The sequence below is a fragment of the Hyaena hyaena genome, unplaced genomic scaffold (genome assembly GCF_003009895.1).
Source record: "Hyaena hyaena isolate Hyena2069 unplaced genomic scaffold, ASM300989v1 scaffold_497, whole genome shotgun sequence".
Taxonomy (NCBI): domain Eukaryota; kingdom Metazoa; phylum Chordata; class Mammalia; order Carnivora; family Hyaenidae; genus Hyaena; species Hyaena hyaena.
This window is the reverse complement of record NW_024081130.1, coordinates 46,223-73,714: the sequence shown is the minus strand read 5'-3', so window position 1 is coordinate 73,714 and position 27,492 is coordinate 46,223. Positions and strand designations below refer to the sequence as shown.

Here is a 27,492-nt window from a genome sequence, read left to right as displayed (position 1 = left end):
CTGGGGCAAGTATTCTCAGAAATTATTCAACGTTTTGTTGAAAACCTTTTTCAAATAGTGCCTATCATCTAGAAACCTGGAATAACAAGATATCCTGGGATTAAGACTGGACTGAGTAAGAGATCCACAAAGGTATGGGTTTTTGTTTGTTCAGTTCACTGGTATAACACCAAGAAGGCAGAACATAATCTGGAATTTGTGGTTTCTTTGAAGGCAAGATCTTGAATAGGAGTAGGGCAGTAGGGAAGAAGGAGCTAAACTCTGTAATAAACTATCTATCAGTATTTTAAAAAAAGAACAAAAAAAACCCCTGAAGACCTTCATGAACCCCAGGATACTCAAGAGCCTTCAAACTCTTGTGTTTTTTAAGCACTGGTTCTCTTCATTTATTAGTGACGTAATCTTGGGCAGACTGTCTAAGTGTCTCAGTTTCCTTACTGGTAAAATAGAGATGATCTATAATTTGTAAGGATTATATATAAAGCTCTTAGCTTAGCATGTAACACAAAGTAAGATCTTAGGGGGAAAAAAACACCACTACTTCCTTTTCCTTGGCAGTTCCTATACCCCAAAAATCTTAATAAACTAGAAGCAAATGCAATAATTAGTCTTAAGAAGCAAATCAGGTGGTCCTAACTAAAGCATTTTTGAACTCAACCTTCTGTCCACTTAGTTCAGTGAGAAAGGGAAAAGAATCTCTAAACCTGTTCTTGTGGCTCTTTGCTAAGATTCACTTGAGGAAACAGAAGTAGGAGGGCCCTAGGCAGGTCAGGCTCCCTCAGATCTATGAAGGACTAAAACTTCAAGGTCCTAGAAATAAGCCCATCCTGAAAGAAATCTCAGAGATTCAGTCTAACACATTCATTTTTCAGCTAAGGAAAATCAAAGGCAGGGATGTTAAGTGATCAGTCACAGAGTTAACAGGGGACAGTACAGTATGAGGTTGACTCCTACTTTCTACCAGGCTATAGCCAACTAAAAACACACCCCACCCCATCAGGCAGGCCAGTATAAATCCAAATTCATAGGACTCAGAATCAAGGATTTAGTGATGCAATAACCCAATATCTCTCTCTCTGTAACACCACCCAGGAATGCAGACACAAAATTAGGTCTTCATGAAATCCTAAACCCTGTAAAAAAAAAATAATTCAGTAAATGTATTCAACGGATTCTTCAACTTCTGTCCCTTCTGGTTCCCCTTTTCACACTTTCTGTATTATCCCAAGCCTGAAGGCTCTCTCATCAACAGAGGTCATTCTCTGGAAAGAATACAAGCTCTCAGATACATAACTCCTACCAGTCTCTTGGGCAGGTATCTCAGTGAGATTTTCATTCTTTTGATCTTCAAGCTAGGAATTTGGTCTGCCTGGGTTTTTTTGCCCTCCTTTGCAAGCTATTTATAAAAGGACTGCCGCCCTTTACCTGACTGGTAAACTAAGGCCTTAGTTGAAGGAGGGTCAAAGAGGCTTTAAAAAACAAGACTACACTGATTCCTCATACTCTAGTCTTCTCATACACTCTGCTATTCTCTCTGGATAAACTCTCTTTCTATAACTGATCAAAGATCAGCCCTATGTTTATTTTATCTTAGGAAGAAAAGAAAAACATTCAGAAGTGAAGAGTAACTTATCAATGAGAAAAGGTACTACAATACAGCTTTTGCTAGTCATGCACCAAAGGTTTCCTGAACCACTGACACCACCTGGTGGCCAGCAAGTTACATTAACAAAACAAAACCCGTATGTTTAAGATAGATAACTTGCCTCTATTACAACACATCATACACGAACTAACTGCCACATGGTCCAGAAGAGTTGATTACACTGTTCTAATCTCCCAATATTTTTTGCTAAGTAACCAACTTATAGTTTCTGAGAAAAGTAGACTATCAAAGGAAACTATAAAGCCAACTTTCTCTCGCTCCCCCTGCAAAACTTCCTTTCCCTTTATCCATTTATTACCCTCTCATCAGAAAAACTCCACACCCAGTGATTCCAGTCATACAATACATATGCAAAAGCAGTTTCATTTCTTAAGTAAAATCAATTTTATTAATAAAGGTCTTTCCACATATCCAGAGCAAAGAATTATTGAATTTCAAGAAAAAAAAAAAAACCTACATACAGTGAAATTAGAAGTGTCCCAGGATGACAATATATAAATATGTATACCCATAATCACCGCCGCCTCCGAAAACCTGAAAGGAAGGGAAACCAAGAATAAGGCAAAGGACAGTTGGAAAAGCTGAGGGGACAGAAAAAAAGAACACCTAGAGAAAAGGGCTCAAGAAGGGTGGGTCCCCTAGGCAGTACTCTACATCCTCCCAGGACAAAGGACTAGAAGTAGGAATGAAACTAAACTAGGAAAACAGTTCCTTCAACTGACATTTTCACAGTCCTACTTAAGGAAGACTGCACATGAACTGTGGGACCTGAGACAGAACCCAGAAATCTTTTTTTGTGAACGATGCTGATTCTCAGCTTGGCAAAGAGAAAGATCTTCTAAAAAGATCAATGCTCAGTCCGGAAGAGACAACTACAAGGGTTAGTGTGAAACCTAAGATGACAAATCCAGACATCTGACATCCCAATTCATACTCCCCACTCTGCACTTAACCATCCAAGTTCTTTCTAGCCATTCACTGACCTTTTTTCTTCCGACCTTTCTTAGATATCTTCTTACGCTTCTTAATAGGATTCTGGTCCTAGAGACAGATGGAAAAGTGAAGGAATGGCAAGGTGCTTCCAGGTGTTAGCACTCCTTTCTCTGGTCCTCATGATAATGAGCCCCACATGCATCTGGCTGAAATCAAGGAGGCTGCGTTCCCACCGCCGTGGCACAACCTTACCTCATCAAGGTGGGGTGTTCCTCCTGTCAAAGCACTGATGTCACTAAAGTGTGTGAGGGAATGAAGTTGTGAGCTCATGACATTTGCTCGTTTTCGTCGTCCTTTCTCGCGTTTACTGACACTTAAACGCACCATCATGCTTTCCTCATAGTTAATCCTGCCACAGAAACACAGTTTACGACATGCTCAGTCTACACATACAGAAAGCTGCAGCTAAGAATCTTTGCCCCTTAGTTAGTTATAAAGAAATTTCACAGCAAGGCAATATAGTATTTAAAAACAAACAATGCACAATATTGAGCTTCCTCAATGAAATGTTCTCTATGCTAGAAATTCCCTCCTTCCTAGAGATGGACTTATAGCCCATCCATAAGAACGTTTACACTATTATACCAGGAAACTCTTCAGGAACAGGATTCCCTACATGAGCCCCTTCACTCAAATCTATCAATGGCAGAGATGCCACCCAGGCAAAGTTGATGAGTCTGTATTCATGTTACAGTCACTTTTCTGCTTTTCTTCCCTGAACTTATCCAGCATTCTTGATAAAAACTTGACTTTATTGCCTTCTGCACAGAAGTGAGAGTTGTATCAGTGAAATATGGAATTTTTCAAGCCCCATTAGGCGGAATTGCACATATTCCTCTTCGTATAGCATTTGCTCAGCCAAAACACTTGGGAAGACGTTTTTTCTGAGTTCCCATTCTTTACTTACCACTCCTAATTCTTAGAAACTTTCAGCCCATTTTCCACTCTACTTTCTCTATATAACGTGAATTCTCCTGGTACCAGACTTAATCATATTCATCCAAACCTTAAGGACAGGTTTCCATGGGGTAGAAAACAATTTCCAATTGCAAGGACTCAGACCTGTGTTGATCCTCCTGACTCTGGCGAGTAACGTGAGGATGCCGAGCATCACGGATTTCCTCTGGAGCATCTGAGTACTGCTCCTTAAGTTCACGAATGACAGAACTGCTCAATGCCCGTTTTCTGGCCCGTTCTAGGCGCTTCTTTTCCCGCTCAGCTTCAGTTTCATCTATGTGATAAAAATCAGCAAGGGTTATCCCAGAGAAAAGGTTGAGAGAGACACAATTTGTGCTGAGGAGGCAGCAGCCACAGTTCATACCATAATGTACTGGAACCAAGCGTGGTGGAACATATTTCTTAACTGTTCCTTTTACAGATTTCTTCCCTGAAGCTTCAGACTGGCCTTCTTCTCCTTCACCTTCCTCCTCATCCTCAGAGCTCAACTACAAAAGGGACACAATATCCATAAACTCAGAAAGTATTAGTCAGACTCTAAGTAAAACCAAAGTTAGAGTACCCAGGGGAGGTGGAAATACAAACAAAAAGGAGAAAGGAAAATCTCATACTCTACATTCTAAGGCACAAGACAGGAATCAACAGGAATAAGAGAATCCCAGGAGATCCAGGATCAGCACGAGGCTCATTCAGGCTTAAGAGTGCTCAGGAAAATCAGAAGAATGCAACCCCTTACCTTGCTCATCATATTGCTGGGATGAGGCTTAAAACGGAGTGGGTCATTCTCATCTGAAACAAACAAAACCCAAGAGATTTTACAAGATTTGGAAATTTATGGTGGCCCCCATAAAATCTTATAGCTTCTCCCACTTACTGAGGCTGCCTGTCACTGCAGTCTTGACTAGCTTGTCAATCTGATACTTCAGTTTTTGGTCCAAGGGACGAAGCTTTTCCAAAACCTATAATGTGGTTAAATCAGATTACATTCCCTTCCCCAAATTAAACAAACATGTCAGAGTCTCTATATTAAGCTGCCAGATAAAGCACCTAAAGTATAAACAAAGTAGAGCAAGTGAAAAATATATATTTTTCATTTGGTTTCCTCACTTAATCATGAGAACACCCACTTAAATGAGAGCTATTGTGTGGCAGTTTAGGGTTCAGGCTGTGGAAACCTAGAATGCTAAGATGTGAAATGCTTCATACCGTGCGAATCTCTATCAGTCTCAGAACTGCAGCATGTCCCTGAAGAGACCCTCCTGAGGCTTTGTCCAGGATGAGATGGGTCAAATCCATAAGGTACATGAGCAGTAGCTGGTCTTTTACTTCCAAGAGGCTGAGACCCTGAGAAGAAAAGAGTAAGAAATGCAAATTCAGTTTTAACCAAAGAAACAGGACAGCCTAAGGTAAACGGGATCACTCTTTCCAAGTTCAAGTTTTCCCTAATCAGTTCATATAAGGTATCTGGAGTAGTCTCCAGGAAGTGATTGTACCTAAAATGGCCATTAAGAAAAGTATGCTAACATGAGAGAAGCAAAGCTCTGAGAACTACCGTAAGACAGTAAGAACAGAAAAAATCAGTAAAATGTCCCCCAAAATGACCACAGTAGGGTTTCTCAACCTCAGAGCCCTTGACATTTGGGAATGGATAATTCTTTGTTGTGAAGGCTATCTGGGAACTGGAGGATGCTGAACAGTATCCTTGGCTTCTACCCTTTAAGGTCCTTCCAAATTTGACAATCAAAATGTCTCCATATGTTACTGAATCTTAATTTTTAAAAAATTACTGATTTTTAATCTCCACACAATTATGTGATATAGCACATTATATTTACAGTCAGAAAATCACGCAATTATATGAGTGACACAGGAGCAGACTTAAGTTATAGTTGTTAAAAAAAAAAAAAAGTTGGGGCGCCTGGGTAGCTCAGTGGGTTAAGTAATCCAACTTCAGCTCAGGTCATGATCTCCCAGTTCATAGGTTCGAGCCCCATGCTACAGGCTCTGTGCTGACATCTGGAGCCTTCAGCCTGCTTCATATTCTGTATCTCCCTCTCTCTCCTCCCCTCCCCTTCTCATGTTCTCTTTTTCTAAAATAAACAAACATTAAAGAAAAAAAAAAGAGCCTTTGTGACTACATAAAGTGAAACTAAAAAAGTCCACAGCCCTGGGAAGACCTATTTTATTTCAGACAAGTTAAATACTCTGCCTAAGATTACACACGTATTAGGAGTACGGCTGGGACTCAAACTCAGTATGACTCCAACACCAAAGCATCTTTAAACCAACATGAAAAGCTGCTGAGATCTGCACTAGTGTGATAACCAGAGGAGAAGCAAAGAATTTAAAGACAGACCAACTGAGTTTAAGTTCTGAATTAGGCATTTGGTAGTCAAATAATGGGTAAATCACCTAATCTTATGACCTCAGTCTCCTCATCTGTAACATACACAGTATTTCCTTCCTGCCCCAAAGAGTAATTTTGAGGCTTAAAAAAAAGAACATGAAAGAACTCTGTAGTCTGTACAGCACCTAGTAAGTTTTCGGTCCTGAAAGATAAATTACTAAATTCTGTTCAATGAATAAATATATAGTGATCTAATATACACGCTGGCAGCCCAGAACCAGCCAAGAATTTGAGAAGTAGGTTCTTCTGGCTAGCTTGGACACTGGCAAATTCAAACAGTTATAAGCATCTGAGAAAAAAAATCAAAAAGAAGAAAACACAAAGATAAAAAAAATCAGAAAAAAATCAAAATAAGAACAAACTGAATAATGAGAAAGGAAAGGCAAAGAGAGAACATATTAGAAATTCTATTAGCTACAGGGGCACCTGGCTGGCTCAGTCATTGGAGCATGTGACTCTCTGGGTTTTGGGTTTTAAGTTCGAGCTTCACACTATGTGTAGAGATTACTTAAAAAATAAAATCTTTTTTTTTTTTTTTTTTTTTTTTTTTTACACTGTAGACTCCACACCCAACATGGGGCTTGAACTCATGACCCAAAGATCATAAGCCGCATGCTCAACCAACTGAGCCAGCCAGGTAGCCAGGTGACCCCAAAATAAAATCATTACAAAAAAAATTCTATTAGCTATCTTTCTAAAGCACAAACCTTCTGTAAATCCCATATTTAAAAATCTTTCAGTGACTCTTATTAAGCTGCTACCAACGATTTTCACACTTTTGTTGACCTATGGAGTACTTTAAGTAACATCGTAGGACAAAAAGTCAATACATAAAACAGGAGTTTTCCAGTTCAAGCAGATAAGAAGGATCCAAAGCCCTCCTTCTATACTGTTCCATATTCAATAATCCCTAAAGAGGTTCTACAAAACCTTAATTTAAAAACCACCATATTTCAATTTTCACATTCACATTGTTTTCATATTTTAACATCTCTAAGGTCAGGATGTATCTTTTAATCAATGGTACTTTAATGTTATGTCATACATTAACAGGCATTTTTAATACAAAATTAAGTGGTACGTCCCAAATGAACAGCATTAGATTAGATGAAATACCAATAGTAACTCATCAGTTGGCCTACAAGGCTCTTCACAGAGTGACTTTCCTAATCTTACTTCCTACTCCTCTCCCTCCCATCCCCCCCCCCCAAGTACATCCAACCACACTAAATGACCTCCTTTCCCAGTATATCACCATGCTTTCAGGTCTCTGTCCTTTTGTACATGCTGTTTCTTTCTGTCCCCTGGAGTCCTCTTTATTCGGCACAATCGTGTTACCTCCTCTGAGAAGGCTTCCATGACTTCCTTTGTTCCTCTGGCAATTATTTAATCTCTCTCCTGGGCTTGCACAGTACTTATGACTCATCAACAACTTTGCTGTTGCTTATACCTACTGCTTTGATCTGTTGTCTCCTCCCCTAGACTTCAGCACAGAAAGTGGATCTTATTCATCTTTGAAGTTTTTTTTTTTTAATGTTTTTTTGTTTGAGAGAGAGAGAGAGAGAGAGAGAGCGAGCGAGTGCGCAAGTGGGGGAGGGGTAGGGAGAAAGAGGGAGACACAGAATCCAAAGCAGGCTCCAGACTCTCAGCTGTCAGCACAGAGCCCAACGCAGAGCTCAAACCCAGGAACCGTGAGATCATGACCTGGGCTGAAGTCTGAAATTTAACCGACTGAGCCACCCAGGCACCCCTCATCTTTGAAGTTCTGGTACCACACAATACATTTATGAGGAAAGACACGTTGAGAATAAGTCAGGGGATGCTGACTCTTTAAGTATGTCTTACCTTCTCTGTAGGGTAGGCTCTAGCTTGAACTTTTTTTGTCAGAGCTTGTACTTGTGCAGTTACAGCCATCACCTGAAATTAGTTCAAATAAAACAGCTGATGAGAATACACCTAGTTATCTGTGAGCATAGAAGGGCAAAAACTAAACAAATACCTGAAACACTGCCTAAAATATAGTTCTGCCTTTCTTCTCAAAAACTATAGGAAAGATGGTTTCTGATACTTCTTCATAAAGTACAAAAAAGTTTCCACCTCTTCTTTTTTTAAAATTGAAAAAAAGAAGTTTTATTTATTAAGAGAAAGAGAGAGAGACAGCATGAGTGGGTGAGGGGCAGAGCGAGAGAGGGACACAGAATCTGAAGCAGGCTCCAGGCTCTGAGCTGTCAGCACAGAGTCTGATGCTGGGCTCGAACTCATAAGCTGTGAGATCATGACCTGAGCCAAAGTCAGATGCTTAATCGACTGAACCACTCGGGCCCCTCCACCTCTTCCTAAGGTGAAGAAATCATCTTATCAAACCATGGGGAGGAGATGGGAACTGTGTCAGTGGTGATGTGGGGAGACTGTACCCTTATCTGTACTGGCTGAATCAATCAGTACAGCTGGCTACCCAAAGTGCAAATTCTATCACCTTTCCCAGCATTGGTTTCTTTAGCTATAAGAATAAAGGAAATCCATTCAAATGACTTCCTTTTGGAGTTTTCTGTATTGCTTTGAACGCAGAAACATATTACTTTAAATTTTAAACTGAAAAGGTTTTCATTAAGCCACTCGGCTCTTACAGTATTTGGTAACATTCAAATATATGTCCCCCAAACGACCAAAGTTTGGAGGTGAAGCACACGAAACCAAAGCCAATCCGTCAGTAACCCATCCCAAAGGGGTGACATGATTCACCTGTTCCTGAAGGTTTTTCAGAAGTGTCACGGCACTTGGCAGGTCTGACTCCAGCCCCTCCTATGAGAAGCAGAGAGAGAATTAAAGAAAAGCCCTTCTTTCCTCAAGATTATGAGAAGACAGGACGTATAGGGAGGAAACCCTCGTCTCCTTCAGACACCCCAGACTTCCGACTTTCGCAGCCTACAGGCCAGCCCCTCCAGGTGTCTAGGAGGAGCGGGAACTTCGGCCCCGTCACCCTCCTGTTGCTTTTACCCTGCTGTATCAGGGAGGTTGCTTCCCTGAACCTACTTTCATCCCCTCTCTTCCCTCGACCCAATAATTTGCCCAGAACCGCGGAGAGGAAAAGAACTGCCTACAATACTGAACGCAAGGAAGCGGACTCACGAGATTCCCCGCCGCCGCCATCTTCAAATACCCAGCCTCTTCCGGGGCGGCACTTTCTGAGAACCAATGTTATCTGATAGACTTGATAGACAACCGCCGTTTGCAAATCTAAGCCAATAGGCATAAGGGTCTCTCACTTCCGCCCGAACAGGATGTGGAGAGGAGGAGCCACGTCCAGCCAATGGAATGGAAGAACTGACTAAATTCGTCAGACTTAGGGGAGATCTAATGATGAAAATTACTTGTGGAAAGCGGCGCGTGATTAGCATATTGAGGAGAATAATGGCAGCTAAACCAATAAAAACGGGGCAAGCGATTGATCGACAGTTAGAGAGGCCCAATGGAAAAAAGGAGTTTGCTGAGCAAACTGATAGCGTATTGGCTTCCCAGGGTCCGGAGGACCGAGTCTTTTTCACTATGCTGCCCTTGCGTGGCCACGATCCGCCGCTAGGTGGCAGTCCTTCGCTTCGCTCTGAGGCGACAGTGTTGCGGATCCGCCATAGCCGGCTGCTTCCAACGCGAGCCACGCGAGATTCCCCAAGGCCACAAGGCTCTTGCATCGACTTTGTGATAGTACTCTTGTGTGCCTCTGGAGAAGTCCCACGGTCTCTGAACTTTTTCGTCTGTAAATAAGACAGTTGAGCCAGAGAAGCCCAGAGCCAGCGTTTTGAAACCGACACCCTGGACTCTAGCGTTCATTTCCCTCATCGCGTGCACCGGGAACACTGCGGAAAGAACCCCCCCTTCCCCCACCCCCCCACCGCCCCCAGATGCTGCGTCAACACTCCTCATCCCTACCAATTTGGAGACTTAAAAGGGAGCACATTTTACACATGAGGGAGCCAGTTAAGATTCATGTGACTTGCCCCGTCACAGTTTCGCAGCCGAATTTGGTCCAAACCCAGTCGGTATTTATTATCCGCTGCGTCTTTTCTCAATACTTTAAATTCTATCAGCTGCTGCTTCTCACAAGCTTATAAAGTGAATTGGGTGGGTATTAATTGCTTCCATCACCTGCTTTAAGAAACAAGCACTGCCAAAGGTTTCTAATAGTCTTGAATTTGTCCAGCAAGGCCAAGCTGGCCTAGAACTAGAAATCAGAACTGACTTGGAACTTCTGGAAGTAAGGAGAGAAAAACCCCAATACCTCTGCAGCCGGGGTGGGAAAATCCTGGTTTCTAAATCTTTTGCTGGACCCAGGAGGAATAGGTAGGGGTTATAGCCAGTCACATTGCCTCTTAACATTGGTTTGCAGCTTCAGGCCCACCTTGGAAGCTCAGGGTACCTTGACAGCTTATTCATTCAATCAACCAATAATTTTTAAAAAAACCTTTTTAATGTTTATTTTAGAGAGAGATAAGAGCACAATTAACCAATAATTTTAAAAAACTTTTTTAATGTTTATTTATTTGAGACACACACACACACACACACACACACACACACAATCCGAAGCAGTGTGTGTGTTCGGATGTGTTCCGAACTGTCAGTATGGAACACATCCACCTGTTAGTACAGAGCCCCAAGTGGGGCTGGAACTCATGAGATCATGACACCAGCCAAAGTTGGAGGCTCAACTGACTGAGCCATCCAGGGATCCCTAACCAATAATTTCTGTTCTGTTTGTCAGTATGAGAAGTTTCCGTTTCAACATAAATTCTCATACTTGTCTTGTTAGGTTACAAGTAAGCTTTTCCTTTCCTTGGAACTTGAAATTAATCTGTTCACATGCATTATGGTGTCAACAAAGAAACAAATTATACTACTTTGTTTTGGTTTTGATTATTAAATACTTGCTAATCATTCTTTTTTTTTTTTTTTCTTACAAGAAAATTTTGGAGTTAACAGTACACTAAGTCTTTGTAAAACTCTTCCAGGACTCAACCAGCAAGTATTGGCAGAAAACACAAGATCATTAATTTATTGTTTTCTATTTCAACAATTCCATGAACTGTTAGTCATTAATAATATTTGCATGTACTGTAACTCCTGTCCATTCTTCTAGATATAAGTTTTTTTCTCTCTGACTTCTTTCAGGATTTTTCCCTTTGGTTTTTGAAGTTTGAACACATTATGCCTATGTACGTGTAGGGGTTTTTTGGGTTTTTTGGGTTTTTTGTTTTAGGTTTTTGGGGGTTTTTTGGAATTCATCCTGCTCAATGTTTTCTTTTTTAGTTTTTTAAGTTTATTTATTTATTTTGAGAGAGAGACAGAGAGAGAGAGTACAAGTGGGGAAGGGGCAGAGAGAGGGAAAGAGAGAATCCCAAACAAGCTCTGTGCTATCAGCACAGAACCCAACATGGGGCTCCATCCCACAAACAGCAAGATCATGACCTGAGCCAAAATCAAGAGTGAGATGTTCAACCGACTAAGCCACCCAGGTGCCCTAAAGATTAGTTCCAAATTATGGAAATAGCTCAAGTGTCCATCAAAGAAGATGATGAATGGATAAAGAAGATGTGGTACACACACACTGGATTATTACTCAGCCATAAAAAAGAATGAAATCTTTCCATTTGCAAGGATGTAATGTAAAGTTTAATTAAATTAAAATTCAGTTTCTCAGTTGTTCTTAACACATTTCAAGTCCTCAATAGCCGTATTTGGCTAAGGGCAGACAGGGAGAGTCCCAGTCAAGCCAGGAAGGTGGGAAAGCCCAGCCTGGGGTGAGGGAGCTGTTGGTAGGCCCGTCAGACCTGGAGATGGGAGGCTGTGAAGCAATAAGATGGTATAAGCTGTGGCCAGTTTACGAGGTGTTTCTAGATGTCAGCCAGGGGGGCCTGGACTTTATCTCAGAGACGACATGGAGCCCTGGAAGCTTCTATGAATGACAGATATAAGAAATGATACTTTAGAAAATTGAAATTCAGTCATTTGGTGAAATGAGAAGCTGGAAGACTAGTCAAGGTGCTGTTGCAATTATCAGGTATGAAAAGGGGCATAGCTGAACAGGTAGACTGTAAGAAGCTGAGAATCACTAGATTGGGCCTGCTGAGATGGGGCAGGTTTTGGAGAACGTTGTCATTGCAGATGCTGGAAGGAAGTCTAGACCAGCCTGGCAGCTGATAAAAGGGGTTTGTCCATTAAACAGTCAGAGTCAGGAAGACGTTCTAACAAAAGGGTACTAGAACAGGTTTGGAAAGCCAAGCAGGCTAGTGGTAACAATAGATAACACTCACTGCGCATTCGCTATTTGTTGGGAGATGTGCTTATAACTTCTTCCCCCCCCCCCCAGCTTTCTTCAGGTGTAGTTGACAAATAAAAATTGTATATATTTAAGATGTACTATGTGATGTTTTAATGTACGTATACATTGTGAAATGATTACCACAATCAAGCTAATTAACAAATCTACTACCTCATATAGTTCCCTTTTTCTTTCCTTTTTATTTTTTTTGGGGGGGTGGGTCTGGTGGTGAGAACAATTAAGATGTATTCTTAGTGAATTTCCAGTACACAACACGGTACTGTTAACTATAGACACTGTGAGGTACATCGGATCACCAGAAACTACTCATCTTGCATACCTTAAATTTTGTCCTCTGAAAATTTCCCCTACCTGTTGGTAACCACCATTCTACTCCCTGTTTCTAAGAGTATGGCCTTTTATTTTTCACATACAAGTGAAATCATACAGTTTTTGTCTTTTTGTGACTTATTTCACTTATCACAGTGTCCTCCAGTTTCATCCAGGTCATCACAATAACAAGATTTCCTTCTTTTTAAAGACTGAATAATATTCCTTGTATGTGTAATCAGATTTTCTTTACCCATTCAACCGTTGACAGACACTTAGTTTTTTTCCCATGGATTGACTATTGTAAATAACACCACAGCGAGCATGGGGATGCAGATATCTCTTTGAGATGGTGATTTCATTCCCTTTCGATATATACTCAAAAGTGGGAATGCTGGGTCATGTGATAGTTCTATTTTAATTTTTTGAGGAACCTCCATACTATTTCCCATAATGGCTGTAACCAATTTTTTAAATAACTCCATACACATAATCCTTAAGCCAAGCGAATGGGGTAGATATAACCACACATGATTTTAAAAAATAATTTTATTTATTTATTTATTTATTTATTTATTTATTTTAGAGAGAACTTGAGTGAGGGAGAGGGGCAGAGGAAGAGAGATAATTTTTTAAAATATTTATTTATTTACTTATTTATTTAAGAGAGAAAGAGAACACACGAGCAAGCAGGGGGAGGAGCAGAGAGAGAGGAAGAGAGAGAATCCCAAGCAGACTCTGCTGTTAGCACAGAGGCCAACCTAGGGCTCGATCTCACAAACTGGGAGATCGTGACCTGAGCCAAAATCAAGAGTTGGATGCTCAACCAACTGAACCATCCAGGCACCCCTACCATCCAGATTTTACAGATAAAGCTGAGGTTTAATGCTGGGATTCAAAGCCAGATCTTTTGGTTCCAAAGCCTGTGCTCTTGAGATTAGTGCTTGTCAAACTTTAATGTGCATTAAATCACCTGAAGGGGTCTTGTTAAAATGCAGATCGTGTTTCAATATACCAAGGTTGGGGCCTGAGATTCTGCAGTTCCAAGAAGCTCCCACTGATGCAAATGCATCAGTGCATGGATGACACTTTGAGTCACAAGACTTTGAATGATCCTTTTTTCCTCAGAGAGGTTAAGTAAATCACCCAAGTCACACAGCTGGTCCTTAGCAGAGCCAGGGTTTTTGAACACAGGTCTATTTGACTACAAAACCTATGCTCTTAGATATTAAGATATGTTATCTCTCCTGGGGCACCCTCGTGGCTCAGTCAATTGAGCATCTGACACTTACTTTAGCTCAAGTCATGATCTCACAGTTTGTGAGTTGGAGCCCCCCATCTGGCTCCACACTGACAGCTCAGAGACTGCTTGGGATTCCCTCTCTCCCTCTTTCTCTGCTCTTCCCCCATGTTTGCACTCTCTCTCTCCCTCTCTCTCTCTCTCTCTCCCTCTCCCTCTCTCTCAAAATAACTAAATTAAAAGTTTTTAAAAAGATATGTTAGCTCCCCTTACTAGCAGGAGACAGGGCCACCAACTTCCAGTCTGGGGCTTGAGGGAAAAATCTAATCCTTGAGTAGATGGGAGCCAGATAAACTAAAAGCGTTACCAAAACAGGGCTTCTGACAGAGGTAACACGCACTAACAGGGCTCAGTTACCAGACTGGGGCACAGGGTGGGGCCCAAGTCTTAGGAACAAGACAGAAGCTAAGTTTCTGGAACTACTGCACAGGGGCAAGGATAACTGGATGCTGAGACTCCAAGTTAGGCCAGAGCTCTGTTTATCCCTCCTGCGTGGGACCTAATTGGGGACAGGACTGCCCTGCATGTGCGATGAGGCATAGCAGAGGAGAAAATGGAGAGAGGGATGGGAGCCAGGCTACCCTTCATACCTTCCTCCCCAGGATCCTTGGCACTCCCCAGAGAGACTAGGCCTTCCTAGGGCTCACCTGTATCCTTGGGGGCTATAGAATCCATTCCCTGCACTCTCATTGCTCACCCTCCATTGTCTTGATTTCAAACCTTTCTCCCACTTCAGCCCTCCATGTGCATACTCCCTGTTTGCATGACAGGATGGTTCCATGTTTCAGGCCCTTATCCTATTGACCTTGCTCTGTTGGGACCCATAACTGTCTTTGCTTTTTCTTTCCTTTTTTTTCCAACCTGACCTGCTCCCTTTGGTCGGCCAGGGCATAGGGTGGGTGTCTGGGAAATGGCAGAAAACAGAGGCACTAGTATTGACTCAGTTTGGGGTCTGCATTGGGGCATTGGAGGCCCATGGGAGCAGCACAGAGCATGGTGAGAACAGAGAGCAGGGTATTTCAGATGCCTCTGGGCTTATGCTTTTGTATCAGGAAAGCAGCCATCCACCCTGCACCAGCTGTCAGTTCAAGAGCTGCATCAGAGTCATCAGCTATATTAGGATCCTGGACAGAACTTTTGATTGACTTTTGGCTAAAGGCCATCCACAACAAAGGACAGGTACAAATGTGATCTAAAGGATTACTTACAGAGCCCCAAACAGAAAAAAATGACCAGATCAATTTTTGAGCATGAAAAATGAAACAGATCAGAATTGGCTTTGCCAAGGAAATGCTCAGACATTATCATGTCAATGTCAGTGTTGTGAAAAAAGTCTTTTACGCAGGTACAGATATTATAGCCTCTGCTATACTAGGACAGTTTCCCATGACCTGAGAACCCACCATGTGCCTACTGTCACTTCTGCCCACAAGCAGGGTCTCTCTGTCCAAGTGACCCCTTCTCCCAAGAGGACGATGTTCAAGGAACAAAGAAGAGTGAAGGCAGAAAGAGGATGTTTGTCAGGATCCTCTTAGATATCCTTTTTTTTTTTTTTTTAACATTTTATTTTTAAGTAATCGCTACACCCAGCATGGGGCTCGAACTCACAGCCCTGAGAACAAGAGTCACATGCTCCACCAACTGAGCCAGCCAGTTGCCTCTCCTTTGAGATACCCTTTTTTTTTTGGCCTCCTTGAGTTATTTTAAATTTCGTTTTGATTCATTTTTGAGAGCTGATTACTGATTAGCCCCTGGAGACTCTGGTCATCATCCAAACGCAAATAACTTGAGGAGAGACCCCTAGAATCATTCATGGCCTGAAAAGCCTCCAAAAACATTTAACTTTAAGTATCCCAGTTAGAAGAAAATCTCAATGTATATTTTATACATGTACATGTACATATACATATACATATACATATACATATACATATACATAAAAGGGTCTGAATGGATACCCTCTAACTCCTAATCATGGTTACCTTTGTGGAATGGGACCACAAATTGTGGAAGGGGCTTCACTTCTTTTGCATTTTGGAAGATTCATTGTTTGAATGTTCAAAATAATGAGCAGTATTTTTATAACTGCGGACAAAGGAGAGAGGGAGGAAGGGGAAAGGAGGGAGGAAAGAAGGAGACAGAGAGTTGGAAGAGCGGAGAAAATACAGAAAGGCAAAAATACAAAGAAGGGGAGAGACAGAGAGAAAGGAAGGGAAAGAGAGAGAGACAGAGAATGAGAAAAGGAAGGAAGAGGAGCTCCCTCCTCCCTCTCCCTGAATAAGATCCAGGGAATCTCATCTATGTCCCTCATCCTCCAGGAGCAATTGGAGCCCTCATAGGAACAGAGAACAGCAGGTGTCCACCTTCTTTGGTACATTATTCATCATGTGTTTATTTTATTTCAATTTGTCAGGGTTGAAAGAGCTCAAGATAAAAATATGCATAATAACTTTTGGGCATTTAAAATATCAAAACAGGGGGCACTTGGCTTGTTCAGTTGGTAGGGTGGGTAGAGTATACAACTCTTGATCTTGGGGTTGTAAGCTGGAGCCTACACTTCTACAATGGGTGTAGAAATTACTTTTAAAAATCCTTAAATGGGGCGCCTGGGTGGCTCAGTCGGTTAAGCGTCCGACTTCGGCTCAGGTCATGATCTTACGGTTTGTGGGTTCGAGCCCCGCGTCGGGTTCTGTGCTGACAGCCAGCTCAGAGCCTGGAGTCTGTTTCAGATTCTGTGTCTCCCTCTCTCTCTGACCCTCCCCTGCTCACACTGTCTCTCTCTCTCTCTCTCTCAGAAATAAATAAAACATTAAAAAAAATTTTTTTTAATCCTTAAAAATAAGTAAGAAGGAGTAGGTAAGTAGATAAATATAGATAAAAGTTAAAAGTAAAATAAATAAGGGGCGCCTGGGTGGCTTAGTCGGTTAAGCGTCCGACTTTCGCTTAGGTCATGATCTCGCGGTTCGTGGGTTCGAGCCCCGCGTCGGGCTCTGTGCTGACTGCCAGCTCAGAGCCTGGATAGCCTGTTTCAGTCTGTGACTCCCTCTCTCTCTCTGACCCTCCCCTGCTCACGCTGTCTCTCTCTCTCTCTCCTAGAAATAAATAAGACATTAAAAAAAATTTAAAAAAAGTAAAATAACTAAAATACGTTTTATTGTAATATTATAAATATTGAAACAATGAACTACATTTAGGGAGACTAGAGGCAAGAGGTGGGAGAAGGGGAAGAAACAGCAGGTTGAATAGCAACACGTACCAGTCTGCTTAAAAACCCCAGGAGGCCACTACTCCTTGCTTAAGCTATGAAACCCGGCTCCCTAGAGGTTGTGCCAGAAAGGTAAACCCAGAAGAATGTGTCTCCATTTTTCCTCCAGAGCGCCCACAGCGTGGGCCCGTAGCTGTGGATGTGGTTGCTCAAGACCCAACCCTTTGTTCAGGATCCACCTCGAGCGTACCTTCCACTGAAGCCCTAATTGCCCTCTGCCCTGCTGCTCTGCCCTCAGGGATGGCACTTCTTCATTCCTGTATTTATGTCCTCAATTTTTCAGTTATTTTGCATATGTCAACTGCTTTCACTCCGTTCCTGTGATCACGTTGGCCATGTGTTCACTGATCTGAATGAACACAGATCAATGAACACATTGAGGCCTCTGTCCTGTCTCTTGACCCCTTTCAGTGTCTAGGTGTTGCCTGGTCCACAGAGACTGTGCGGTGACCTTCCTGTCCCCTTCCCACCACCTCTCCATGCTCTTCTCCAGTGACACTGCCAGAAGCCAGAAGGATCATGGTTAACAGATGATCGTGCAGGCACGGCTGTCTAATTCTAGCCAAGGGCATGGGGGAAAGGACAGAGCCCAGGGACCTGTGGCCTCTTCTTTGAGAGGACACAGGGCTAATAATAGGAGGGGAGATTAGGGAGGGATTTGAACTGCATTGTTATCTCACAGGAATGGCCTTTGAGAGCCTTTTTCCAAGCTCTTCCAAGAGCAGCACCACCCCCTCCTCTGCCCCGTGTCTCTGAAGGAATGCTCACCGCCTTTCACCACTTCTTTCTTTCCTCTTTCCATCTGCTCTTCTCTGTCCACCCCCAGCTCTTCTCCCTACCTTGTCCGCCCAGCCCCCGGGCCTCTCCAGCCCCTCCTCATTCCTCATCCCGTTTCTGCCTCCTGCACTGATTTTCCTGACTTCTCTGCCTTGATCCGCTTCCCTCCACCACTTCCCACAAAGTCCTTCCTACGAAGCCTTGCCCACTTCCGTCTCCCTCGTGTCCCCCACCGCCGCATCCCCTCTCCGCCGTGTCCCCCACCGCCACATCCGCTCTCTGCCTCCCAGGTTTCTCCACTGTCTTTAGCTTTAGGCACCAGGCTTGTTTTCCAGGCTGGTGGCCTTTGTCTTCCCTTTCCCAACGCATCTGAGCCAGTTTCTCTCTCTCTTGCCTCTGTCCCTTTGCCCTGCCCTCCCTCCCTCAAGTATAGGTAACAGAGATTGAGGTGGGCTGACAGCTTCCATTCTCCACCGGGCACCAGGCATTGGGACACCTGTGAGAACAAGACGCGGGACATGTAGGCCGCAGGAGACACCTCCTTGAGCCCAGCCACAGCTATTTTTAGGAACCCAGTACCACAAAAAGGCCTTTTGCTCTGTTTCACACCACCCCCATGGAATTGCTCTTGGCAGCCAAGCTGTAATCTCGGAGACAGGGGGCCCAGGCACGGGGAAGCCAGGCTGGAGCCTGTGACCCCTGCCCTGACTTCTCGGAGCCATGGGGCTCTCCCCTTGGGGCAAGGTCACCTCCCTCCACGACACACAGCCACACAGCTCTGCCACCGTCTCTGCCACTCTTTCTGCACCCTTGGCCTATTCACTCCACGGCTAACCCTCGGCTCTGCCAGCCCCACCCCCTACTCCTCCACTGTACCTCCTGACCTGCCCCTCTCTCCAGCTCCCAAAAGACCCTTTACAGGCTCTTCGTCATTCCCAACAAACCAATCACTTCACCATCTTGCTTCCTGCCCCTCTTCTGGCTCAGAATGGTTTAGGCTGTTTTTTGGTCTAGTAAATCCAAAGCCTGTGATAAAGGCCCTTCCTTCGTTGCTGCAGGTGGGGGAGCTAAGCCCCCAGCTCTGATCCCTTCAAGGTCGAGGAGGCTGACCAGCTCTCAGTCTTTGGTCTCGTCCGTGATTCTGAGGTGATCTGACAGTCAGGCTGCCTGCTGCCCCTGAAAAGCTCCCTTGGGAGAAAACAGCAGCCAGCTCCCTGGGCTCCTCCTCCATTCCAAATCAGACCCAGGGAGGTCCTTACCACCCGCCCCCAGGGCTGGAAGGGGACGAGTGTGTATCTTTTTGTGTTCTTAATCAATTCTTTTTTTTTTTTTAATATGTTTTTAAATGTTTATTTATTTTTGTGAGAGAGGGTGCAAGTTGGGGAGGAGCAGAGAGAGAGGGAGACAGAGAATCCAAAGCAGGCTCCGCTCAGAGCCCGACATGGGGCTCAAACCCACACACTGTGAGATCATGACCTGAGCTGAAGTCAGATGCCTAACGGACTGAGGCACCCCTCTTAATCAGTGTCTCATGGTTGTGTGGGCTTTGAGGCATGTGCAGCAAAGGACTGGAATTAAACCTCGGCTCCACAGCAGGAATGCTGCACAGGAGGTCAGCCTTCCACCGAGCATTCTCCTGCAACCCCAGCAAGAGCCCCTCTCCGAGAGACCAGCAGCTATCCCCTGGCGGGTTTGTGGGGTTGGGGTACGTAGAAGCACCTGCACGGTCAAAGCAGCAACATCATCTTTTCAGGTAAAATAAAAATGCTGAGGCATTAACAAGCAGAAGAAGCCAATTCACAGGTGCCACTTGTGTTTCCAGAACACTCTTGAGGGTTACTTGCTGCCCTCCAGCCCTACTTTGTTCTCATAACCTGGACCATTGGAGGCCAAGACCTTTCTCAGGTGAGTTGGTGAGGGCCAGAGGTTGACAGTGTGGCTGCCCCAGGCTCTGCTCTGAGCTCCCTACAAGCATATCTGGAGGTGAGGGGGAACTGGCTGAGCCTTTTGCTTATGGGGGCAGGCACCCCAACTCTCAAGGTATTCCAAAACCACTGCTCAGGCATCCAGAGAGAGAGAGAGAGAGAGAGAGAGAGAGAAAGAGAGAGAGGCAGGCAGGAATAGGAAAACAGAACCAGAAAATGCAAAAGGGAATGCGGGACAAAATAAGGGTATCTCTTATCACCCCCTCTTCATGAGTTTAGGATGGCCCGATCCTAAAAATACAACAAACAGCGTTACTTGACGCTCTTCCCTTCTAGTGGCTGTCTAATCTCTTTTACTTCACTGCCAAGCTCTCAAATGCATGGTGGCCACCCAATGCCTCCATGGCTTGGCTGCTTATCTTTTTCCTGGTACTTCCTTGCAGACTGGCTCTACCCTGCAACCCTACTGAAGGTCCTTGCTCCAATATCACCCAAGTTTTACGCCACTCAGTCTTTCTTTGGCATCTGACACTGTGGCCACCTGCTCCTCTTGAAACACATCTTCTGGCTTCTAGGAAACTTCCCTTTTCCTGAGCTCCTTGGCTCTCCTTGGGTCACCTTCTCCCTTCTCTGTGAGCTTTTCTTCCTTCTTCCTTCTTTCCTTTCTTCCCTCCATATTTGCACTGCAAATATCCCCTGGGGCTTTCCCTCATGCCTGCAACCTCATGGCTTCTTCCGTAGGCCCCCTGAGACAGAGGATCTCAGGTACCAGCCCTGTCAGCCCGTCCCATCATTTCAACTTCTTACAGGGATGCGAAATGTCTTCCGTCCTCCACCAGCTGCCCTGTGGTCACTTCCAACGTCCCTACACCAAACACTTTGTCCTTTCTCCCATCTGCCAAAGAGCTTGTCCCCATTGCTGCCACTCCCATCCTTGCCAACATTGTACGGTCACGAGTCTTCCTTGTTTCCTGTGTCCAGTCTCCCAGCAAAGCATTTTGTTTCTTCCTTAGAAACCCTTTCCAGCCTTGCCCCTTCCTCTTCACATCTGCTGGCCTTGCCTTCCTCCAAGCCTTGACTGTTTCTCTGTCCTCTGGGTCTCCCTGCCTGCAGCCTCTTCTCCATCAAAGCACCCAATAATACCCTGCTTGGTCCCTCCAATTCTGCTGTCATGATGTCACAGTGACCGCCCCCTGGTTCAGAGCTTTAATTATTTTTTCATCCTCCAGGATATTGTCCATTTTGCTGGTTTGGAAAAACGTGGCAGTGTCAGTAGAAAGAACCTCAGAGCGAGACAGACCTGGGTTTGAATCCTAGCGCCACACTTGCTGCTTGACCTTCAGCAGACATCTTGGCCTTGACCTTCAGCAAACGTCTTGGCCTCTCTGAACCCTGTTGTTCAACCATAAAATGCAATTTTAATTGGCAGGCAAGTGTAAGATAATATGTATAAAACACAGTGCATCGTGCCTGGCATAGGTTGGCATTCCACACACGAATAGCCATTTCTTCTCTTGTACAGTGTGACCCTCCCCACCCTGAATCTCAAGACCCATCTCCCATAGTCCGACCAGGCATAAGTCCTTTGAGTCTTCACGACTTCACCATGCCATTTGCCTGCCATGCTTTCAGTCATACGGTGATTCTCACCACCTACACCACATCCCCACCCCCAATGCTTCTCAAAGCCCTACTTTTCCTTCAAGCCCCAGCTACAGGCTCCCACATAGAAACCTTTGACTGTTTCAACTAACACTGATCAAGAGCTTCTCTGCCCTTGGGTTGTTCGAGATCTGGGTCACACCGTGTAGCCCTGAACCATTCTCCTTCGGTTTCTAGTATGTTACCTGTGGCTTCCTGAGTTGACGGGAACACCTGTAAGTCAGAGGCCACGTTTTCTTTTGTAGTCCCCACGGAGCTGGGCATTAAGTGACTGACCGGGACCCAGCTGGGGGGAAGGAAGGATGAGATAGGTTGGAAACTAGGAGGGAGGCACTCCTGGAAATTTCATAAATCCAGTGCTCTGTCTTCAGACTGGCTATAGACAGTAGCTGAGACCCTGTCATAGGTGTGTGCATTGATGAATGCACACACACACACACACACACACACACACGTGTGTATGCGTATATATGTGCAGACATGTGTGCTTGTGTGCCCTCATCTGCACACACGGTGGTGGGTAGAGGTGTAAAGATAGATGATGGGCCAAGGGAGGCCTGCTTAGGGAAGTAGGGCCTCTGACAGAAAGAATGAAGTAGAGAACCCCTTCTCCCCTTGGGAAGGGGGCAGCAGATTACTCAGCCTGTTGGCTCCTCACTGAGCAATTACCATCTGCTCTTAGTAAATTGCATGGTCTGTCCATATCTTGGGCTGATCTAAGCCTGGCAGCTACAGGATACTGTGACCAGAGCAGAGGTCCTTGGATGGAGCAGGGGCCTGTGCTGGGGCCCCAGCTGGGGCCCAACATAAAGAGACCAGTGTAGGGCTCCAGGTCTAGACACCAAAGTGTCCATTCAGCAGGCAACTCTGGGATGCTGTTTCTCGGTTTGCCTAATTATTTCACATCACAATACCTCAGCCATTCTCCTTCCATAAGTTTCTAGCCCCTCTTTATCCTAAGTCTGACTCCGGCTCAGGGGTGAGTGGGATTGCTGAAGGAACCCAGGTCAGCCCCATCTCTGAGGGCCTCGGTTTAATCTGTCTCCCCTCCACAACCCAGCTCCCGGATCCTAGAGCCAGCCTAGCTCCACCAGGCAGTGGGATCCCTAAGATCTCAGCCCAAACACACACAGAACAATCTAGCGGACAGTTGGCTCGAATGGCCAGGCAGCCTCCACCTGAGGGCCTCTGTTCCCACCAGGTGTCCCTGGCGGATACCACCACTTAGCTGGGTGACTCCTGGTGGGCCTCAGTTCAGCACGTTGGCCTGCCCTGAAGGCAAGTTCATGAGCAACACCCAGGCACCGCTGCCTCTCCTGGCCCCAAGGCTGGACTGTAGGCCTGGACTGAGCCTAGAACAGCCTGAACACTTGGGACTCCTGGTCATGATGCTCTCTGGTCATGATGTGGCAGCTATAATTTGGGTAGAAGAGACCACAAGATTGCTGGACCTTTGATCCACCTTGGCCTGGACCATCCCTCACACCAAACTGATTTAGTAGGGCTAAGAGAGATGTGAGGCAAAGAACCTATGGCAAGGTAACCAGTCCTACAACCTGGAATCCAGGTCTGTGTTCTTGGCAGTAAAAGCTTCCACTTCACGAGGGTCCGCTATATGTCAAGGCTGTGCTAGGTCCTTTACCTGTGCAAACCCTAATGGACTTAATATTCTTGGAAGAGATGGTCACATTTCCCATGTTGCAGATGATAAAACTGACTCAGAGATATTCTGTGACTAATATTGAATACACAGCTGGAAAATGGCAGGGATGGGTTTCAAAGTAGATCTTTGTGACTGACCCCAGAGGTCGCCAGGCTGCCCCATGCATGCCCTCTGAGGCCTCCAGCCTTGCATCTAAACTGGCCATGCACCACAAAGCCTTCCCTTTGGTGAGGCTACAAACACTCTCTGAAGGCAAGACCCAACTTCTTAAACACCTCAAACTAACCTGGGCCGGCCCCAGCCCCTGGCCTCTCCCTTCTTCTCTTTCCAGCTGTCCATTGTCTATCAGAAAGAGGAGACTCTGGAGTAGAGAGTGGGGGCAGGGTGCAGAGCGGTACAAAAGATTTTGGAGCTAGCAAGAAGACAAAAGAATGACAAGAAGGAACAGCTGTTTGTAAAGGGAAACCTGAGACAGGCACAAAGCTCGGGCCCTAATCCCAGGCTCGTGTGGAGCCAGGGTAGGGGGCCCCCCAAGGTCAGAGATGCTAGGGGTGGGCAGATAGAAGCACTCGGCCCCACTCCGGGGTGGGTCCCTTCTCCCATGTGCTCAAACATCCGGTGCGTGCGTCATTCCTCTCCCTGAGCCAAGCCCCCTGCCTCTTCCTACCTCCCTCCTGCCCCCATCTCTGGGGTTGGGGGCTCTTTTTTGATTTCCCTCTTTCCATACTGAGGTCCACTCTAATCTGCCCTAGTGCACCGCCCCCCCCCCCTTCCCATTCCTGGAGTAATTTTAGCAACTTTTCCTCTGAACTCCGGCTGGCATGTCACAGCAAATGGCTCCTTTGGGCCTGACACTTGATCAGGGTGGTGACAGAGCTCAGACAAAGCAGGCACCATGCCGGGGAGGGGAGGGTAGGGCAGGGCAGGGGAGACAGATCACCTTCCTTTCTCTCCAGGCCTTATTTGGTCTACCTTGGTGAAGCTGCCCTCCCTCTAGCCCCTCTTTATTTATAGCATTTTGCTCTGCTCTCCTTTGTCTTGTCTGCTCTCACTCTGTAGCACACTCTGAACTATCCCCACCTCCCCACCCCCCCGCCATGGTGGGGCCCTGGCCCCTCACTCTCCCCACCAGGAATGTGCATGTGAGCAAAGGCGCTGGCTCTGAGCTGAGGCCCAGATTCCACTTCCACAAACAGTTGAATAGAGCTGCCAAGAGGAATGGTCTTTATTTTGGTCACCATTAGATCCTTATTGATGAGAACAACGCCACATTAGGCGCTCAGTAAACACTTGCTGAATGAAGGAATCAGCAAAACTGCTGCTCAGTCTTCAGACAGCAGTTAGTGGAAGGCAGAGAATCATAACAGAGCCAAGGCCAGATGCTGGAGGGCTGGGGAGTCAGTGGGGTCTTTAAGGACATCAGACCCTCCAGATCTTGGGGACATGAGGCAGAGACTGCCTAGCAGCAGGGAGGCAAGTTCCAGTCTGCAATGGAGTGCTAGAACACAGCAATGCTGTAACACCAATAGGTCAGTGCCCCTCACCCCCACCCCAAAGGGGGAAACAAAGTTTGATTGATTTACTAAATGTAGAAAAGGCTTCCCAATTCCACAGCCAAGGACATAGACTTTGAAACGGCTCGCCATTCTTTGTGCATCTCAGTTGCCCTGGAAAGTCAGGTGGGGGCGGCAGCTTTGGGCTTGGGAAGTTGGAAGGGGAGGTTAAAAAGAGATCTTGCCCTTTGTCACCAAACCCTGAGGTCTCTAGCAGTGGGCCTAATTCCTCGGCACCAGGGAGGGCCTGATGCTGCCAGGTCTGTTCGGAGCAGAGCCCGCGTGGGCTGCCTCAGCAGCTGTGGACCTCGGCACTGCGCTGCTGCACAGCAGCACCGCGGCCTCTGCGGTTCGGGATCTACCTCCGCTTGCTCGCACCCTCCTCCACCCCACGGCTGTTCAGTGCCCTCAGACTGTGCCTTGGTTACCAAGCAGCCCTCGGGGGCGGTGGGGTGCCGGGGTGGGGTGGGGGGGCACCTGGATTTGCCCTTCCCTGCTGTGCCTACTCTACTTTTCAATGTACCTGTTCTGCCGCGCCCACCTCCCCCCATCCCCCAGGCCTGCTGCCCTCCTCCTTAGGCTGACAGCTAATCAGATAGATTAATCCGCATGCGCGCTGAAGAGCTGTGCTTGGGCAGGAGGGGGGATTTCAAAGCAAACCACTCAGTGGTTGCCTGGACACGGAGCCAGTGAAGCTTGCACACGAGGTGGCTAGAAGAGGGTGGCATTAACTACGTTCTGTGCTCGTGGGCTGAGCTCCAGCCGGTTTTCCTCACCTACTTTGTGGCTGCTTCTGAGGCCTGCAGGAAAAAGGGGCCATTTTTCCTGTTCTTCTGCCCCACTTGCCCGAACACCAATCTCCCCGGTTCTGAAGAGAGACCGCTCCACAGACCACAAGAGGATAGGTGGGCCAGGCAGCAGCTGTCTTGGGCAGGGGTCTCCTAGCTCAAAGAAGCTGGATTATCTCTGGCTTCAAGAGTGTCAGTCTGGGCTGGAGCGTGCAGTACCTGAAGGCTGAGCTAGGTAAATTATTCAGCCAGGGGGCTCCATGAGGACCATCAGGCGGCAGCCGGGTCTGCCCTCTGTGCACAGTGGGCCCATGCCTGCTTGGACTTCTAGCCCTCCCTCCACAGGCTGGCCTCCATCCCCCATCTGCTCAGTTCCCTCTACCCCCTTGAGTAAGGCACCCCCTTACTGCCCTGACTAGCTGCATGACCTTAAAGAAGGCACTTCCCCCTCCATAAAATGAAGGACTAACGAATGGCCTGCTTGGCTCTGAGGTTCAGTGACCTCAACACATTGCCTGGCTGGTCCAGGGAAATCAGTGCCCAAGCCAGAGTCCCCGTCTCTAAGCTCTCTGGTCGTTCTTGCCACTTGGCTGAGAAACCTTCTACCAGCTGCCCCAGTCTAGCCCCCTCCCAGGGGCCATGCCCCCAACTCTGCCATACCCTTCTGCTGTTGACACTCAGCCCCCTCCCATCTCATTGTTGGATGCAGGACCCAGGCCTAGAAGCAGAGAGTACACTATCCAAGTGGGGCCGGGCCAGCACAGAGGGCAGGGCAGGAGGGGCAGCAGTGTCAGAGGCCAGGAGAGCCCTGGGGGAGGGCCAGTGCTCTGCCTGCCTGAGGTCATGGTGGTCTGACCAGTCCCCTCTCCTGCCGGCTATGGAATGTGGAGCCTGTCCTGGGAGATATTTTGGCTGCACTTTGAGCCATCCCCGCCCCCTGGAACTCAGACCCTGTACACTCCATGCCATAACAATGACGACCACTTCCAATTGTTTCCTAGCTGTGGGGGGGCGGGGGAGCACTTTGGGGAAAGGGGGGGGAGCCTGGGGGAAATACTTCTAGTGACAACAGCCCTTTCTAAATCCGGCTAGGGACTGGGTGCAGGTGGGGGTGGGGGCCCCTGCTGCCTGATATATACAGCCCCTGACCAGGTCAAGCTCCAAGGCTCTCCCCTGTGCTCTGTCTTTCCTTGCTGCTCTCAGGTAGGAGTGCCAAGCAGGAGGCCTGCCTCTGGGATAAGGCGGCCCCAGCTTTAGGAAGGGGCTCCTCTAGGAACAGCAAGCTGCATGCAGGGCTTCATGCAGAGTACCAGGTCTGATCATTGAGCACACATGTGCAGGTCTAAACATGAGTGTAGGTGCCCTGGGAGTGTGGGGGGGAGGCTCATGTGTTGGGGGTATGTGTGAATGTCTATATCTGAGCATATGAGACCAGAATGCATTATGCAGTAGAGGTGTGTGTGTGTATGTGTGTGTATGTGTGTGTGTGTGTGTTGTGTACAAGCATGCACAGTCTCAATGCATGGTGAGGGAGGGTATGTACCTTACTGCCTAATTCAGATACAGAACTATCAAGTGGGAGACATGTTTATGATCATGCCTGAGGATAGCTGGTCCATTTGAGGGGAGGGAGAAGAGGATGGCAGAGAATAATTACTTAGGACATACATATGCTTCAAAGCTAGTTTGGCAGGGTCTGAAATGGGTGACTACCCGTGTCCATGCACATGGAGGTGCTTGTGTGCACATTCAGGAGTCAAGACTGCTACAGCACGTGTACACCCTCCAAAAGGAGCTCACAGGCATGTGGTGTGGCTGATCCAAGTCTTTGTATACTTGAGAACGTACAGTGACGTGGGCTTATTTATCCGGCACACATACTTAATATGC

At 46.2% G+C, this 27,492-nt stretch overlaps 1 protein-coding gene across 1 annotated transcript; it reads right to left on the bottom strand.

The window, feature by feature from the left end:
- Nucleotides 1–2,066: 2,066 nt before the first annotated feature.
- Nucleotides 2,067–9,192, bottom strand: NGDN (neuroguidin). Its single transcript, XM_039254656.1, has 11 exons — nt 9,153–9,192; nt 8,766–8,825; nt 7,869–7,940; nt 4,823–4,960; nt 4,491–4,575; nt 4,353–4,405; nt 3,981–4,104; nt 3,722–3,890; nt 2,852–3,008; nt 2,650–2,707; nt 2,067–2,200 (listed from the first exon to the last, which is right to left on the bottom strand). Exons 1-11 carry the CDS (start codon nt 9,171–9,173, stop codon nt 2,181–2,183), a joined length of 957 nt encoding a protein of 318 aa, XP_039110587.1. The 5' UTR covers nt 9,174–9,192; the 3' UTR covers nt 2,067–2,180.
- Between the last annotated feature and the right edge of the window lie 18,300 nt (nt 9,193–27,492).

Coding starts and splice junctions, on each gene's coding strand:
- NGDN (XM_039254656.1), bottom strand. CDS start 9,173: ATGGCGGCGGCGGGGAATCTC. Junction 7,941..8,765: donor TGAAAAACCTTCAGGAACAG/GTGAATCATGTC, acceptor AACTAATTTCAG/GTGATGGCTGTAACTGCACA. Junction 3,009..3,721: donor AGTCAGGAGGATCAACACAG/GTCTGAGTCCTT, acceptor TTTCTGTGGCAG/GATTAACTATGAGGAAAGCA.